General features: G+C 34.4%; 1 protein-coding gene across 20 annotated transcripts in view; it reads left to right on the top strand.

Annotated features, from left to right (window-relative positions):
* The window catches only part of UTY (ubiquitously transcribed tetratricopeptide repeat containing, Y-linked), a 234468-nt gene that overhangs the window by 101330 nt on the left and 114008 nt on the right, over positions 1 to 19130 (top strand). For 4 of the 20 annotated variants that reach the window (XM_063660960.1, XM_054473303.2, XM_063660959.1 and 1 more), the window contains exons 9-15: positions 6998 to 7091; positions 9988 to 10114; positions 15854 to 15952; positions 16396 to 16615; positions 17162 to 17296; positions 17761 to 17916; positions 18417 to 18509. In XM_063660960.1, coding sequence (XP_063517030.1) covers positions 6998 to 7091; positions 9988 to 10114; positions 15854 to 15952; positions 16396 to 16615; positions 17162 to 17296; positions 17761 to 17916; positions 18417 to 18509 — 924 coding nt within the window. The remainder of the gene's footprint in view (positions 1 to 6997; positions 7092 to 9987; positions 10115 to 15853; positions 15953 to 16395; positions 16616 to 17161; positions 17297 to 17760; positions 17917 to 18416; positions 18510 to 19130) is intronic. The other 16 variants (XM_054473301.2, XM_063660968.1, XM_054473300.2 and 13 more) reach the window with 7 other exon arrangements.

Here is a 19130-nt window from a genome sequence, read left to right as displayed (position 1 = left end):
AGATGAGCCATAGAATGGGAGAAAATATGTAAAAATCACATATTGAATAAAGGGCTTTACAGAATGATACAAGAAACTTGTAAAACCCAACAGTAGTAATAATAAAAAAATATTTAAAATGGTGAAAATATATGAAGAGAAACACATTGAAGAAGAAAGATACTCAGATTGCACGTAAACATGAAAAGATGTTACTAGGTAAATTCATGTTAAAACAAAACATGTTAGTACTATTAGTATACAACTGTTAGAAAGTCTAAATTTTTAAGAGCCTAACAATATTATGTCTGGTAAGTTACATAGTAACATAAATAAATAATCCATTGCTTTTGGTAACACAAATTGAAACAGTCATTTTGAAAGACGGTTTCTTGTAATACTAAATACAGACTTTACATATTACTCAAGTCTTTCTGCACGTTTTCCAAACTGACTTGAAAGTCTATTTCCTAACAAAAATCTGTGTATGAATGCTTATTCCTAACTGCTGCATAATGGAAACTACCAAGATACATTTCACTAGGTGAGTGTGTAAAACTGTGCTAATACATACTATTTAATATTACTAAATATTGCAAAGGAATTAACTATGAATTCATGTACCGACAAAGATGAATCTTAAATACACATTGTTAAATTAAAGAAGCCATTACAAAAAGACTTCATACTTTGCAATCTATTTATTTGACATTTTGTAAATACTGTAAGTATAGTAATGAGATCAGATGTTTTCAGGGAGTTTAGAGAGGGACGATAATTAGATGAAGCCCCTGGGTTATGTTAGAATAATCAAATAATTTTGCATGCTGCTGTATTGTTGGATATATGACATTATCTTGGATACATTAGCATACTTTTTTAAGACAGGCATCTAACTTTAGAGCCTAAAGAATGAACCTTAAATGTGTATAAAATTTAAAACAAATTTGTGAGGTCAGGAAATTCAAGAATGGAACATAGACTATATCCAAATAAATTTTGTTAGAAATGTATCACGTCATCTCTTTGAAGAGAGTAATGGGAGAAATCTACTGATCTTTGGAAATGAAACCACATTTAAACAAAATAAAACCACATTTAAACAAAATAAAACAATCTTATGCCTAAGAATTGTGCTGTTAGTGGGAAAGTTGTTATGGGGATAAATTTTAGAAATTCAAAAACTATAACATACTGGCATTCTACAAATAAGACAATGAAATAAGAAATAGACAATAACAGAAAAATAGAGGAGGAGAAAAATGAGAAGATGAAATAAGAAAATAAGAAATTCTGCAAATAAGAAAATGAATGGTATTCTTGGGAGCAGTTTATTCCCTGTTGAGGTAGGAGTCTACAAATAGGCCATTGGGGGATACTAGAATGAACTATAGGAAATGGATTATATCTGGTAATATCAGTATGAACTCATGTTTGGATTAAGGTATTTTTATATAGATAGCTTACATGTAAATATACCTATAGATATATGTAAATTAACTATCATGTATACATATATATCTGTATATCCTTGTTCTGTCAGCCAAGATGAACTGAAGTAGTGATGCCACAGTATCAGCAAGCACACCTACTGCCCGGATCTTTGTTACTAATACTGTTCTCTAGTAAAAGGAACTAATGCTCCTTGGAGAAATGGCTGATTCTAGGACTGGTGCATGAGATGAGTCTTAAGTATTATTAACTCAAGAATTGCTTGGGGATATGGAGTGGGGCCGCCATGTCATTTGGATGAAGATGTTTTTTAAATGTTTATGGTTATTCTTTATTTTAATATTTTCACTGGATATATTTTCGGGGCTTAAAATAAATATTAAAAGCTAAAACAAAAGTCTTACTGTTTCTCTGTCATTATAGTTCCCAGACCGCTTTGCTAATGAGAACACTTTTATATACTAATTTCTCTAAAAATTTTCAGAATTTAGGGTATTGAAGATATAAGAATGTATTTTGTTTTGTTTTGTTTTAAAGACTAAGTGAAGTAAGCTGGGCTGGGTGCGGTGGCTCACACCTGTAATCCCAGCACTTTGGGAGGCCGAGGCGGGTGGATCACAAGGTCAAGAGATCAAGACCATCCTGGCCAACATGGTGAAACCTCATCTATACTAAAAATACAAAAATTAGCTGGCCGTAGTGGCATGCGCCTGTAATCCCAGCTACTCAGGAGGCTGAGGCAGGAGACTCTCTTGAACCCAGGGGGTGGAGGTTGCAATGAGCTCTCAAAAAATAAAAATTAAAAAAAAGCCAGGCAGAAAAGGACAAATGCTATGATCTACCTGTATGAAATACCCAGAATAGACGAATTTAAAGGTCTAAAGTAAAGATTACCAGGGGCTGCAGTCAGAAGAGAATGGGGAGTTAATAAAGTGACAGATTTTGTATTTTGAGTGGCGAAAAGGCTTTGAAAATAGTGATGATGGTTACACAACACTGTGAATGTACTTAAATGGTACACTTAAAAATAATAAAATGTGCTTTCAGAGGCTGAAGCAAGAGGATTGCTTGAGGCCAGAAGTTCAAGACCAGCCTGAGCTCATATCTATGTATAGGTTTATGTTTAAAACTTTTCATAAGGCAGCATACTATACGGACTGTATTTCTTGGTTTTTGTTTGTTGGTTTGTTTTGTAACTAGTGAAATAAACATCCCTTGACGTTTACTATTTTTTTCTTCTTTTATCTTTAAGTCTATGGGCACATGCCACCATGCCCATCTAGTTTTTAAAACATTTTTTGTAAAGATGGGGTCTTGTTATGTGGCATACGCAGGTCTCAAACTCCTGGCCTAAAGAAATCCTCTTGCCTCAGCCCCCTAAGGCGTATTTTATGTGCTTTTAAGTGTGCCATTTAGTAGCGTTAAGTACATTCACAGTATTGTGTAACTATTGCCACTGTTTGTTTCCATAACTTTTTTTTATCATTCATAATACAAAATCTGTACTTACTAAGTCTTCATTTTCTTCTGACTTCAGCCCGTGATATCCTTTGCTTTATGTCTTTGAATTTGTCTATTTTGGGATACATCACACAAATGGATCATACAGTATTTATCTTTTTGTGTCTTGCTTATTTTGCTTAGCTTTGAATCTTTAGGGTTCATTCACATTTTCAGAACTTCATTATTTTTTGTGCGTGAACAATATTTTGTTATACTCATTCACATTTATATTTTTGCTTATCCATTTGTCTGTAAATGAACAGCTGGATTATTTCCATATTTTGGCAGTTGTGAATAATACTGCTATACCCAGCGGTGTACAAGTATTTACCTGAGGCTTTGTTTTCATTTGGGTATGTATCTAGTGGAATTGCTGAGAAATATAACTTTGTTTAGTATTTTAAGGAACCACCAAGCTGTTTTGCACAGTAGTTGTACCATTCTTAATGGCAATACACAAGGGTTCCAATTTCTCCATGTCCTTCATCCTGGTGGTTGTGAAGTGATATTTCATTATTGTTTGATTTAGAGTACCCTTAGACTAATGGTTTTGAGCATCCTTTCCTGGGCTTATTGGACACATGTATAGCTTCTTGGAGAAATGTCTATTCAAATCCTTTGCCCTTTTTTGAATTGGTTGTGAGGGGTTTGGTTGTCAAATAGTAGGAGTTCTAAATATATTCTGAATATTAATCCCATTGCCAGATACATGATTTGCTTATATTTTCTCCCACTTTGCGGTTTTCACTATTTTGATAGTGTCTTTGATGCACAGAAGTTTTAATTTTGGAGAAGTCGAGTTTTTCTTTTTGTTACCTATGCTTTTAGTGTCATGTTTAAGAAATCACTGTGAAATCCAAGGTGCGAAGACATCATGCAATTTTTTTTAAGAGTTTTATTATTCAAGTTTTACATTTAGGGCTTTGATTCATTTTCAGTTAATTTTTTATATGTATAAAGTAAGGACTGATTTTCATCATTTTCAGTGTGGATATTGAATTTTTCAAGCACCATTTGTTTAGAACACTATTTTCCATTGACATGTTTTGGCACCTCTGGTGAAAATCAGTTTACCATCTGTGTGGGCATTTTATTTCTGGGCTCTCTTTTATTGTTATACCAATACCGTATTGTTTCATTTACTATCATTTTTTAGTCAGTATGAACTTTGAATGTGCAAATTCTTCACTTTATTTTTTCAACAGTTACTTGGCTGTTTTTGGCCCTTTGAAATATGAATTTTAGGATGAGTTTTTCAGTTTCTGCAAATCAGTATGCAGTTTTCATAGGGATTGTTTTATATCCATAAACTGCTTTGGAAAGTGCTGTCATTGCAAAAGTATCAAGAATTTCAGTTCATGAACACAGAATGTCTCTTGTTTATTTGTGTCTTTAATTTCTTTTAGCATTGTTTTATAGTTTTCAGTGTACAGGTATTTCGCTTTTGGTACATTTATTGCTTCAAAATTTTTTTCTTTTTAATCCTGTTAATAGAATTGTTTTCTTAATTTTCTTTTCAAATTGTTAATTGCTATTGTTAGTGTACAGTAATCCTTCTTATCCCCGTACCCCCACAACTTCTCTATCAGCTTTACTTGTGGGAGACACATTTCAAGACTTCCTTAGGTTACCTGAAAACTCAAATAGTGCTGGACACTATATATGGATCACGGTTTTCAAGCTGATAATCAAGATAGCAACTAAGTAAGAGACTTAGCAAGCACGTACAGGGTGGGTACATATATATATAATGCAGGTACACTGGAAAAAGTGACGACTTATGTTCCCAGTGTCATGAATGTTGTGAGATTTCATAATGCTACTAAGAACAGCACAGGGTTTAAAACTTATAAATTGTTTTATTTCTGGATTTTTTTTATTTACTATTTTTGGACTTCATTTGCATGTGGGTAACTGAAACCATGGAAAGTGAAACTGCAGATAAGGAGGGACTAAAGTACAACTAATTTTTGAATGTTGATTTTGAATCTGGCAACTTTACTCTGTGTGCCTGTGTGTGTGTGTGTGTAGTTTTTGTGTATGCTTAATAATTTTTTATATAGGTCATATCACCTCAGGAAAATGAGCTTATTTGCTTTTCTGACTTGGATGCGTTTTATTTTATGTCTAATTGCTTAGCTAGAACTTTCATTACTAAGTTGAGTAGAAATGTGATTTTGGTTTGCTTTGTAGTTCTTGATATTAGGGGAAAAGCTGTCAGTCTTTTCATGGACATTTTTGGAGGGCTTATCACATATGGCCTTTCTTACATTGAAGAATCTCCCTTCCATTTATAATTTTTGAGGTTTGGGTTTTTGTATTGTTTTGTTTTGGAGACAGGCTCTCATTCTGTCGCTCAGCTGAAGTGCAGTGATTCAATCTGGCTCCCTGCAGCCTCCACCTCCCAGGTTCAAGCACTTCTCCTTCCTAACCCTCCTGAGTAGCTGAGATTACAGGATTACAGGTGTGCAACATTAGGCCTGGTTAATTTTTATACTTTGAGTAGAGATGGGATCTCACCATGTTGGTCAGGCTGGTCTTGAACTCCTGGGCTCAAGCGATCCACCCACCTCGGCCTTTCAAAGTGCTGGGATGACAGCCATATGCCACCTCGCCAAGCCAATTTTTTTTGTTTAATCATGAAAAAGTGATGCATTTTGTCATGTCCTCTGCCCCCTCGCCCCCGCTTTTTTGCATTGAGATGGTTAGCCATTTTTAATTGTAATTTTTTGCAGTTAAAATATTTTGAATGTTTTACTTTGTATTTTCTTTCCCTCTGATACTCCCCAGTGGTCTCTAGTGCCCTATTTGAAAATAAGTGTTTTTTTAAATGAATTTAAGTGCTTATAAATTTTACTTCATTTTTCATTACTTGTGACTTTTGCTTTCACCTGTTTTTGGTCAGTTTTGCTATTTGCGTATGTGTGTGAGAGAGGGAAAAAGAGAAAAATAGTGTTGTTTACCTCTCACTTGTTTCGCTGTCATTTTTGGTTACATTTATTTTCAGTCCCAGTTTACACAGCATTGATTTAGTTATATTGCTCTGCTAATTTGTTATAATCATTAGTAGCTCTTGAAATGGCACTCTTATGGTTTTGTTATTTTATTTTTAAAATGTTAAAGCTGCTTAGGCAGCTAAGATAATAAGTACAAGCCACTTTCTTACTGCATTGTTTAGCCTGGTTTTGCTACGTATATTTCAGATTCAATATTTATTGGTTTTATTTTAGTTTGGAGGAGTTGAGTTTAACTTTCTAACTGTAACAATAATAGGTTTTAGTTGTATTAGTACTTTGTGAGGTAGAGCTGTGCAAATGGTTTTACTTAGAAAATTGCTTACAACCTTAAATATTACAAATATTGTTACTTTATATCTATGGGAAATGTAGTGTCTTTAAAATTATAAATACTTCTAAAGAGTATTTTCCAGAACTGTATGTTTTAAATTTTGAATTTAAATTTTAAATACTTTTTTGATTCTGTACTTTTTGCTAAGAACAGTAGTTTGTAAAGAATAGTGGTACTTGATGTATTAACAAATAAATTACTGTTCTCTTTGAAAATATTTCTAGGCTAATATTGCATTTTCTGGTAGAATACTTCTGTAGCTTTATGAATGTTACTTAAATAAAGTTAGAGGTTGCAATTTTTTTTGTGGCATTTGAGATACAGATTTTTTTTAAATGTTGGAGTATTTGGTTACACCTTGTTATATTTAATGTTAGTTTTTTTGCTGTAATCTGAAACATGGCTGGCCTGGGCTAAATAAATATTCAGTTAAAATATTAGCACTTTTTACTTTGTTACTTTTTTATGGTACTGGAAACTTCTTAAACATTATTAGTATGTAAATCTTCATGTGCTAGCTATTTTAATAATATTGTAATATTACTTTATTTTTTATCACATTTATAATTTTTAATATTCATCATTACATATTGATTTATTATTTAAGTTACTTGTAAGTTAAGTATGGCCATGTATATATTGTTAAAATCAAGAGTATTTTTATTTTAATATTTATCTATTTTTCTCTAAATATTCTTTTTCCTTTGCTCTTTAGAGGAAGTATCATTCTGCAAAGGAAGCATATGAACAACTTTTACAGACAGAAAACCTTCCTGCACAAGTAAAAGCAACTGTATTGCAACAGTTAGGTACATGAAAACTTTTATTATACATTACATTAATTTGAAGAGATTTTCCTTTTGAGGTTCAATTTTTTTCCCTCTGCTTAGACATTCGTTTTCATTTAGAAGTGTACAGTTTAAGACTAAATGTGACATTTAATTATTACATATTATTTTGAGGTAAAATTTTAAATAAATAATTTTATTACAGTAGTTCCCTGTTATCCCGGAGTTATATGTTCCATGATACTCTGGAAGCTGCAGATAGTTCCAAACCCTGTATTTTATTATGTTTTTCGAATCTTGTAGCTAAGAGACTACTAAGTGACTACTGTCTGGGTAGCATAGACAGTGTGGATACACTGGACAGAGAGTAGGAGTAGCTGTCGTAGTTTGAGTTTTCATCATGCTACCCAGAGTGGCATGCAATTTAAAACTTATATTTTATTTCTGAGATTTTTCCATTAAATATTTTTTGGCACTGGGAGACTGAAACCATAGAAAGCAAAAATGAAGGTAATGGGGGACTACTGTATAAATGTTTTCTTCTCTAAGTGTATTTTTATTGTTGATAAACATAGTATCAAGCACACTCCTTCTCACCATCTGTATAAAGATAGTGCTTAGTGCTGGCCAGGTGCCTGTAATCCCAGCACTGTGGGGGTCCAGCATGGTCAGATCACTTAAGGTCAGGAGTTTGAGACCAGCCTGACCAACATGGTGAAACCCCCTCTCTACTAAAATACAAAAATTAGCCAGGTGTGGTGGCGTGCATTTGTAATCCCAGCTACTGGGGGACTGAGGCAGGAGAATCACCTAAACCCAGGAGGCAGAGGCTACAGTGAGCTGAGATTGCACCACTGCACTCCAGCCTGGGAAACAGAACGAGACTCTGTCTCAAAAAAAAAAAAAAAACGAAAAAAAACAAGGCCAGGCGCAGTGGCTCACGCCTGTAATCTCAGCACTTTGGGACCCAGCACTTTGGGAGGCCAAGGCGGGCGGATCACGAGGCTAGGATATGGAGACTATCCTGGCTAACACGGTGAAACTGCATCTCTAGTAAAAAAAAAAAAAAAAAAAAATAGCCGGGCATTGTGGCGGGAACCTGTAGTCCCAGCTACTCAGGAGTCTGAGGCAGGAGAATGGCGTGAACCTGGGAGGCGGAGCTTGCAGTGAGCCGAGATCGCGCCAGTGCACTCCAGCCTGGGCGACAGAGTGAGACTCCGACTCAAAAAAAAAAAAAAAAAGATAGTGCTTAGTGCAGCTAGTATTGGATTCTGGACATTATCCCCTACTGCTTGACCACAGGATGAAGTTTGAGTTAAGTAAATTAAGTTAAGATTATCACACAGCTGGTAAGTGAATACTAAACTTGCTTTATAGTTGTATTGATGTATGATCAATGGAAACATTTCACCTAAAATTATATAGAACATCTTACTGGGTTTTCTTGTCAAAAATCTGTTACCTTCTATGTTGAAGATAAGGTAATCTAGTGTTTGAAAGTAGTATAAAATAATATGTTATCATGTAGAATATAGCAAGCCCCCTTCCCAGTAATTAATTTCGTTGCTTATCTATCTTGATTGTATTTGCTATTTGGGTTAATATTTCTTGATAATCCTTCAGTACAGTTATTTTTTGGCTTTGGTGTAAGCAAATAAAATCCCAATTTTTATTCAAGTTGGTGGTAATATAAATTTTTTTATAATGTCACTGTTTTATCCACAATTTCAAAAGCAATTAAGCAGTTTTGCTTAGATGCTTTTGCAAAGCTAATTTTATACACTTGAATTAAGTCACAGCTGACAGACTGTTTTTGATTTGACTTGAGCATTTAGCATATATTATCTATTAGATTTCAATTGTTTATGTAGCTGTAGTTCATAATCTATTTATTAAACAAAAATCTGTGGTACACACTGTGTACCACTCTTACGGCTCTTTGAACCTACTTTTCATTTTGCTTTTTTCGTATAGCCTGGAAGTTTTGTTGTGATTGTTTATCTAATGCTGTGACATTTATAATGTTATTATTATAAATAAATAATGTCAGTAGTGTACGAGGTCTTTTGTAAGTTGTTTAAAGTGTTATTATATAGTATTTTGAGATTTTTTAAAGGATTATATTTTAGGTAAAAGTTGAAAGCAGCTATTAAAAAGAATATAAATGGGCCAGGTGTGGTGGCCCATGCCTGCAATCCCAGTATGTTGTTGAGAGGCTGAGGTGTTCAGATCACTTGAGGCCAGGAGTTTGCGACCAGCCTACCCAGCATGGTGAAATGCTGTCTCTAATAAAAGTACAAAAATTAGCCAGGCATAGTGTCCCATTCCTGTAATCCCAACTACTTGAGGGGTTGAGGCAGAAAAATATCTTGGACCTAGGATGCAGAGATTGTAGTGAACTGAGGTTGTGCCACTACACTCCATCCCGGGCGATAGAGTGAGACTCCATGTCAACAACAGCAGAAAGAATGTAAATGAATTATCTTTGATTACATAAGCATTTTTTTATTCTTTGGATGTAAGCATGGGGTTGAAAGTTGTTTTTACAATTCTCTCACTGCATGGTAACCTTTAAAGGGCAGTAAATTTATCAATTTTATACTTACAATTTATAACTTGCATTTTTGCCAAATTAAATTTATAAAAGAGAATTTGATTTGTCATCTCTATGTCAATCCAGTTCCTAAAATCATTTCATTATCTGTGTGTGCTTTAAGATCCCTTTTTAGCTTTGATTGTATCATTTTGTGTGAAATAAACTTCTCTAAACTTTGTTTGGTAGTTTTAAATTTTGGGAAAATGTGACCTAAGTTAAATGACTAAATTACTGAAAAAGTAATTTGCTGTTTCTTGCATGATTTTCTTGAAACTGAAGAAGTAGAATGATGGATAAATGCTTGTAACTTCTTAATTATAGGTTGGATGCATCATAATATGGATCTAGTAGGAGACAAAGCCACAAAGGAAAGCTATGCTATTCAGTATCTCCAAAAGTCTTTGGAGGCAGATCCTAATTCTGGCCAGTCATGGTATTTTCTTGGAAGGTGAGATGAAACACTTGTGCTATCTAGAGTTTATTTGTAATGTAAAATCATTTGTAGATTTTATAAAATGTAATCTGAGAAGTGAAATTTTAAAAATAAATTCCCGGCTGGGCGCGGTGGCTGACGCCTGCAATCCCAGCACTTTGGGAGGCCGAGGCAGGCAGATCACAAAGTCAGGAAATCGAGACCATCCTGGCTAACATGGTAAAACTCCATCTCTACTAAAAATACAAACAGTTAGCCGGGCATGGTGGCAGGTGCCTATAGTCCCAGCTACTCAGGAGGCTGAGGCAGGAGAATGACATGAGCCCGGGAGGCAGAGGTTGCAGCAAGCTGAGATCTCGACCCTGCACTCCAGCCTAGGTAACAGAGTGAGATTCTGTCTCAAAATAAATAAATAAAGAAATATATATATATATAAATTCCCAATTAGTCTTTCAGTTGTCTGTGTAGCTGTAGTTATTAATCTAATTATTAAACAAAATCTATGGTATCCACTCTATACCGCTCCTATAGCTCTTTGAACCTACGTTTTATTTTGCTTTTTCCATATAACGTTGAAGTTTTGTTGTGGTTATTTACTGCTGTTATCATCGTGATTTAATTAAAATTAAGATATAATTACATTTTATTACAATATAATTAATGTGTAAAATATAAAATATCCCCCTAATTAAAATAAGTATATTTTTTATTTTACATTAAAATATAATTATATTATGTGCTTAGAAAATATAAAGTTCCTAGGAGGTAAAAATAGATAGCTTTGAATTTACTTGCTCTTATTGAGGTACTCTTCTTTTACTTACTAGATTTTGTTTTCATGTTTTTCTTTTTTTTTTTTTTTTTTGAGACACCGTCTTGCTCTGTTGCCCAGGCTGGAATGCAGTGGCATGATCTCGGCTCACTGCAATTTCTGCCTCCCGGGCTTAAGTGATTCTTGTGCCTCAGCCTCCTGAGTAGCTAGGACTACAGGGGCGTGCCACCACGCCCGGATGATTTTTGTGTTTAGTAGAGTTGTGATATCGCTATCACATTTTCTTAATCTGAGTAGAGTTATTGCTAGCTTTTAAAGAGCCTTAAAAGAGTTTTAAAGGGTACCATCACATAATAATCACTAATAGCTTTCAATTTAATATTTAAATTGTATTTCCTTTGATACCTAGCATTTTAAAAAATATTCAACAAAATCCCACATTTTAATTTTATCTGTCAGTCATTAGTAGAAATTTGCTGTTTATAATCTCAGCTGGCTGATGATTTTATATATTAATATGGAAATATTTTTATTAATCATAGCCCTCAAATTACAGTGCTAGTGAAAATTCTAGAGGAAATGTGTAAGTTATTATTGTTTGTTATGGTAGGAACATAAAAAATTTTTGGTAACCCAGACATTTTTTCTCCATATTTTTCTCACTTTGAATGTTGATTGTCTGAATTATACTTACTGGTATAATATTTATGTGTCTGATAGAATACATATTTGTACATGTATGTGTTTTTTCAAATCACCAGATTGTAATTTAGTGTGTTGGAAAGATCAATGGATTGAAGACTGAGAAACCTGGGTTTAAATCCTGGCTTTGCTATTGACTATGGAATCATTGATAGTCCATTTAAACTACTTGAGGCCAGGCATAGTGGTTCATTCCTGTAATCCCAGCACTTCGGGAGGCCAAGGTGGGCGGATCATTTGATGAAACTTCATCTCTACTAAAAACACAAAAATTAGGTGGGTGTGGTGAGCAGGCAACTATAATCCCAGCTGCTCTAGAGACTGAGGCAGGAGAATCTCTTGAACATGGGAGACAGAGGCCACAGTGAGCCAAAATCATGTCACTACACTTCAGCCTAGGAGATAGAGACTCTATCTCAAAAATTGAAAAAATAAATAAACTACTTGACATCTCAATTTTTACCTAAGTATTGAGAGGATTCAATTATAATTGTCAGGCACCTTTTCAAAACAAGGTTATATCTTAATTTAATTGCCCTAATTTGTTTCAGTGTAAATTTTGGTTTTGTTTTTACATAGGGTAGCTCATTTTGTGTAACTCTGACATGCAGGCACGTTCAAATTTAGTTTTTCTGTTAACTTTAGTTGTGTACAATGTTTCTCTTTTTTTTAAAAAAAGGAAAGCATGTTTATATTAAAGGGGGACTATTGTTAGGATTATTCCTTATTTAAAATATTGGTCGTCTGTTAATGATAAATAATAAAAATGAAGTTAATGCTTTGTGGTAAAGTTTTTGTAATGAAGAACTCTAGGGTTTATAAAATATTTGACCTTGGGTTGCTTATAATACAAAACTTGAGAGTTCCAAACTCTGACTTGATCCTCCACTCAAGTTCAGGAGAAGCTGAATGAATCTTTTTTGTATCTGCATTGCACAACAAAGTGTTTTGAGCAACCTGGCTTTATTACTCAATGGAATAGTTCTATTACTAAATAGAGCAAGTGAACTAACTAAGTAGCATTTAGGCTTAGAGCCAGCACTATTATATACTGTTACCTTTTGCCTTAATACAGTAACATTAAAAGAGGTTAATTACCAAGACAGGCAGATGGAAACATTGGTCTGTGGCATTAAGTTTTATTATATTTGAGCAGTTCTTTTTACTATAAATAGAAAGACTGTGAACCAGGACATTTTTTGCTTTTTTTTCAAGATAAGATTTGTTGCATGTTTTGTTATAGTACTGGAATGTCTCATTATTGTAAAGGATGGTTGTTATTGTTTACTTCTTGTAGCATTTGATAAGATAATGAAAGATGCTTAAAATTACAGTTTCAGACTCATGTCTATAATCCCGGCACTTTGGGAGGCCAAGGAGGCTGGATTGCTTGAATTCAGGAGTCAAATACCATCCTGCGCAAAATGGCGAAACCCTGTCTCTACCCAAAATACCAAAATTAGCTGGGTGTGGTGATGCCCGCCTGTAGTCTCAGCTACTGGGAAGGCTGAGGTTGTGAGGAAGGAGGCTGCAGTGAGGTGTGATCATGCCAGTACACACCAGCCTGGGTGACAAAGTGAGACCTGTCTCAAAAAAATAAAATGAAGGCCAGGCGTGGTAGCTCACACCTGTAATCCCAGCACTTAGGGAGGCCGAGGCAGGTGGACATGAGGTCAGTAGTTGGAGACCAGCCTGGCCAATATGGTGAAACACCGTCTCTACTAAAAATACAAAAATTAGCTGGGCATGGTGGTGCATGCCTGTAGTCCCAGCTGCTTGGGAGGCTGAGGCAGGAAAATCACCTGAACCTGGGGACAGAGGTTACAGTGAGCTGAGATCTTGCCATTGCACTCCAGCCTGGGCAACAGAGTGAGACTCTATCTCAAAAAAAAAAAAAGGAAGTAAAATTAGTTTCAATAATATCATACTTTTATAGCTCTGTAAGGAAAGTAGTATTCACATAGGGCTTTCCCTGAGTCATATGAATTTAAGGCATTTGGGTGTGGTTTGGTTTTAAAGTTTTTAGCTAAAATTTTCACAGAACACTTTCTTCTCAGATGAAGGTAATTAACCTGCTTTGGTTTCGTGGAAAATTTTTTCTTTGCTTTTACTTTTTTCAGTCTCATCTACTGCCTTCTGTTTTAATGTTTCTAATGTAATTTGTGCTGAAAAAATGGTGTGTTAAAAGTTATACTTTAAAAGTTATTGAAGCTCTGCATAAGGACATTGGGTATTAGTAAAACACAGGCATCTGATAATTTGTCATTATTTAGGGCTGTGTTGAATATTTATTTAGCTTTTCAATTGGACTGTACATATCAAAGTGAAATGGGGATGTCGTAATACATTTGTAACAACACTGGTTATTGCTTCAGTTAAAATAGTCTCCTGGAGTCAGAGAACTGTGTAATGTTAAATTTGGAAGAGATTAGGGGAATACCTTTGTTCATTCTTTCGTTTTATAGATGTAGGAAGTAAGTCCAGAAGAATAAAATGTTTTCCTCAAGGTGACATGTAATTATTATCAGAGAAAGAGTTGCAACTCAAATTTACCCTGTGCTTTTTGTGTTAATCTAGATTACCACAGAGGAGCCTAGACACATTGCATTAAAGGGAAAGTTTTTGGTGACTGGACTCAGACCTGTGTTTGGTGCATTGGCTTTCTAGTTTGCAGTTTTTGGAAATGGAATTGGAAAATGTTGGTCTGAGAAAATACTGCTTATTTCTTCCAGCATTAGCCAGATTTGTCTGATAATCTGAAATTGGTTTTAAGAAAATTTATTTCTTTCTATTAATATTCACACACTTTCTGGTGTCTGTCGCTGTTACATTGTCATTAAGTATCTTCTTACCAACAACTCCCCTCCCCCACAACGGTTTGTATGCGTCCTCTAAATATCTCTGTTTCAGTTACTGGCATTTCTTGTATTTCCCAGCCCATTAATGACTCGTTCTGTAGACATGTTTCTACACCTCCCTTATATGCATCCTGTGTTCTTAAATCACTCTCCCATATGAGTAAATTCCAAATTAAAATCTCTGACTTTAAGTTAGGTTATAATTCGGTACCACATCTGGTTGTTTTTACTGAACATTACCAAAGTCCTTACATCACGTCTAAATTAGCCTTTTTAAAAACCTTCTTCGTGCTGTTCTTTAGCAACTTTCCTGATTTGTGTGTGTGTGTGTGTGTTTTCTTTTGTTCATTTTTAAATGATAACTGCCGTTTTCCCAGTGAACCAGGCTTAAAACAATTGCCCCCGAGCCCCTACTCTCTAATCACATCATCTTTTTATTAATCCTTAAGTTTGATTATTTTTCCCCATCTTTTTCTTTCTTGTCATTTCTGTTATTTCCCCTATAGTTCTTTACCAGTGTCTAATATGGTTTTGTCTGTACACATTTATTTTCATTTTAATCATATTACTTGCCCTTTAAAATATATATCTCAAGTTGATAGCCTAGATTTAAAAATTTCCATTTGTAGGTTGAGTAATATTTCCACATATTTTTCAAACCTGTATGAAATGCCTCTTCTAATGATTTCTGTTTCAATCTGTGGTTCCCAGCTGTTTGGGATACATAAATTAGAAGAGATTGAGTAATCAACCTATAGTACCTGTACCAGTAAAGATATTGAAGGGTTTTTGCTGTTTTGTATCATTTAATGTCATAATAAAGTGAAATTATACAGATGGTTTCTTGGTAACACATGCACACACATAGAATTCCCCCATCATAAAGAATATAAAGTTAAAAACTTCATGTGTAGAGAACTACGTGTTGATCATCATTTTTACAATAGATTTACTTTTTTAAACAAGTCACACAGATAACAAAGAATGATTGTTCTGAGTGTTATTAAGTGGAAGGGGAATATTAAATCCTAATATAAAAGTCATTATCAAAGATACTTTTCTCTTTATATTTAACTCTGTTCTTATAATGTAGGAAGCCTGCATTCAAACTGTGTAAATACAGAGCTTTATGTTTAACCCTCAATATTATAGTATTGAAGAAATCTCCAATAGTTTCAGAAAAGTTTATTAATATAACATGTACTAGCTCTTTCAAGACAGTATTTAACAGCAAGTTACAATAGAGATTAAAATAAATCATATAATGTACATCAGTAATGTAAAATCATCAAGTATATCAGTAATCATATTTACACATACACATATGCTTGCCCATTATTTTTTCTTCTTTGGAATACAGTTCATCTTTTTGGCAAATAAATTATTAATGGAATTGTATTTATTTATATTTTTTCCTTTTAGGTGTTACTCAAGTATTGGGAAAGTTCAGGATGCCTTTATATCTTACAGGCAATCTATTGATAAATCAGAAGCAAGTGCAGATACATGGTGTTCAATAGGGTAAGGCTATGTATATAAAAGCAGTAGAAGTTCGCTTGATACACTGGATGATTGAAACATCTAATATACTGTATAGTAATATAAAATTAACTGGCTGGATGTAGTGGTTCATGCCTATAATCCCAGCACTTTGGGAAGCTGAGGCTGGTTGATCTCTTGAGTCCAGGATTTCAAGACCAGCCTGAGCAATATGGTAACACTCTATTTCCATGAAAAATTTTAAAAAAATAGCCAGGCGTGGTGGCATGTCCTATAGTCCCAGCTACGCAGGAGTCTGAGGTGGGAGGATTGCTTGAGCTGGGGAGGTCAAGGGTGTGGTGAGCCATGGAAACGCCACTTAACTCCAGCCCGGGTGACAGTGTGAGACACTGTCTCAAAAAAAACAGAAAAATAAACAAACGAAAGTAACCAGTAGTTTTTGACAGCATTCTTTTTCTTCCCAGTGTGTTGTATCAACAGCAAAATCAGCCTATGGATGCTTTACAGGCATATATTTGTGCTGTACAATTGGACCATGGGCATGCAGCAGCCTGGATGGACCTAGGTACTCTCTATGAATCCTGCAATCAACCTCAAGATGCCATTAAATGCTACCTAAATGCAGCTAGAAGCAAACGTTGTAGTAATACCTCTACACTTGCTGCAAGAATTAAATTTCTACAGGTAAAAATTTTAAAGAGTATATTTTAAATGACACGTATATTCCTATAATAATTGGTAGGAGAAGGGTGGCTGGCAAGTTTGTCTATTTGTGTTTTGATGTTACCTTGTTTCCATATTTTGTATTATTTTGTGGTATTATTTTTCATTTAATTTTAAGTGAAATGTGCAGTATGTAAACTATGTTCTTTTGCTCATTTACTTTATTGATGCATATTTACATTTTACATTACTATGCATGAACTTTTTCAGTGTGCTTATCTACATTTTTAAGTTTTCATAGCATTGTAGAGAAAATAACAAATGCCATTTTTCACTCTTGCTTAAAATTTCATGAGAAGATATCTATGAGAACTGAAAAATAGAGCTTGTGTTTGTTCTGATTCTCACAAGAATATTCTAGTTGCCCTCTTTATATTTAACATCTACCTAAAATCCCCAAATTTAGAATTTTTTTTTAAATACCTATAACACTGAGGAAGATTTAGTGGACTTGCTCTTACTCAAGTAGGCTTGTGTTAAATTTGCTTTCTACATAATTTTTCCTAGGCTCAGTTGTGTAACCTTCCACAAAGTAGTCTACAGAATAAAACTAAATTACTTCCTAGTATTGAGGAGGCATGGAGCCTACCAATCCCCGCAGAGCTTACCTCCAGGCAGGGTGCCATGAACACAGCACAGCAGGTGAGAAGTTGGGTTATGTTCTGTAGGTGCCCAGCTTTAAGGGTTTTTTTTTTCACTCTTTAGTAATCAAGTTTATTTCACTAAATGAAGGATTGACTTTAAAATAGAGAAATCTTTTCAATTAAATAAAAATTTTTTAATTCCAAAGAGTTTTAGAGAATCAAAATAAAATTCCCTCTGATATGGGAAGAAATACGATGCCAGTTTAAAACCTTTGTATATTCTCATGATTTGAAAGTAATTTCTTAAGTGACTTTTCTGTAGTTGTTTATTAAGTTTAAAAGATGAAACTTTTCTGAAGAAGACACACATTGCTCCCTTGGTGATTCATTTGATTATAATTTTGAATAATTACCATCAGTGATGTCCACATAGTGTTGAAAAGTATTTAAAATTTTATAATTTGAAGGAGTGAATTAGGAATATGTAGAACCATATTTTTGTCTTACTTCTGTGATCCTTAGGCTTATAGAGCTCATGATCCAAATACTGAACCTGTATTAAACCACAGTCAAACACCAATTTTACAGCAATGCTTGTCACTACACATGATTACTTCTAGCCAAGTAGAAGGCCTGTCCAGTCCTGCCAAGAAGAAAAGAACATCTAGTCCAACAAAGGTATATATACATTTTAGAGATATGGAAAATCCCAATCAAAAATGAAACTAACTCTTCTGAAATTGTGCCTGGACTGTATTTTAAGCTTGTGGACATCAGAAAGTGAAGCAGTATTTCTATTCCAGTAATCTTTGCATCACGTTAAATATAGAAGGTAGGGATAAGTTTGTGTTCATCACGTCATTTTATTCATTTCCCTGCTTTTACAATTTTAACACAGTTTTTACCATCACTTCTGACGATGAAATAAATTGAATGTGGATAGTAGTAGACCACCTTTCTGCCTCTTTGAGATGTAATTTAAATATGGGCCTTTTTTTCTAAATGTGTAAGTTTATGAATTAATTATGCATTTTTAATAATTTTTAATGATTTAAAAGGATAAGTCATATATATATATACCTATTCTGATTCCTAGTCACTTGGTTCTGACTAGTTATAACTCTAAGTGTATGAAATTAAGCAAATATTCTCAATCTTTTACACGAAATTTTCCTTAGAATGGTTCCAATAACTGGAATGGTGGCCAGAGTCTTTCACATCATCCAGTACAGCAAGTTTATTCGTTGTGTTTGACACCACAGAAATTACAGGTATGAATTCTTTGACAATCTTTCCCCCAATTTGAAAGCAGTAGAAACAGTAAATGTTGTTTTTTAAGTATTAAGTGTCAAATTGAATGACAGTTAACTAAGTTAATATGAATGTAATTAAAACGAGCCCACATTTTCCAGAATAATAGGAATCAGAATCCATTTTGTGAGAGGAGGAAACTTAGTTGACATAAGGTGAAGGCACCTTCCATTTTCTACCTCTAGACACCTATTTTTAGTTTTTCATGGGTAGGCAATGTTAACAGTTTTTTTCTAGAGATGTAAATTGTGCATGTACGAACAAATATGTTTGTGTATATATATATTTTTTTGAGACAGTCTCGCTTTGTTGCCCAGGCTGGAAGGTTGTAGCATGATATCAGCTCACTGCAGTCTCCACTTCCTGGGTTCAGGCCATTCTCCTGCCTCAGCCTACCAAATACCTGGTACTATAGGCATGCGCCACCATGCCCAGCTAAATTTTTTGTATTTTTAGTAGAGACAGGGTTTCACCATGTTGGTCAGGCTGGTCTCGAACTCCTGACCTCAAATGATCTGCCTACCTCAGTGTCCCAAAGTGCTCGGATTACAGGTGTGAGCCACTGCACCTGACCAAGTCTC

The sequence above is a fragment of the Pongo pygmaeus genome, chromosome Y, assembly GCF_028885625.2.
Source record: "Pongo pygmaeus isolate AG05252 chromosome Y, NHGRI_mPonPyg2-v2.0_pri, whole genome shotgun sequence".
Taxonomy (NCBI): Eukaryota; Metazoa; Chordata; class Mammalia; order Primates; family Hominidae; genus Pongo; species Pongo pygmaeus.
Note: the sequence above shows the minus strand (reverse complement) of the source record. Positions and strands in the feature narration are given on the sequence as shown.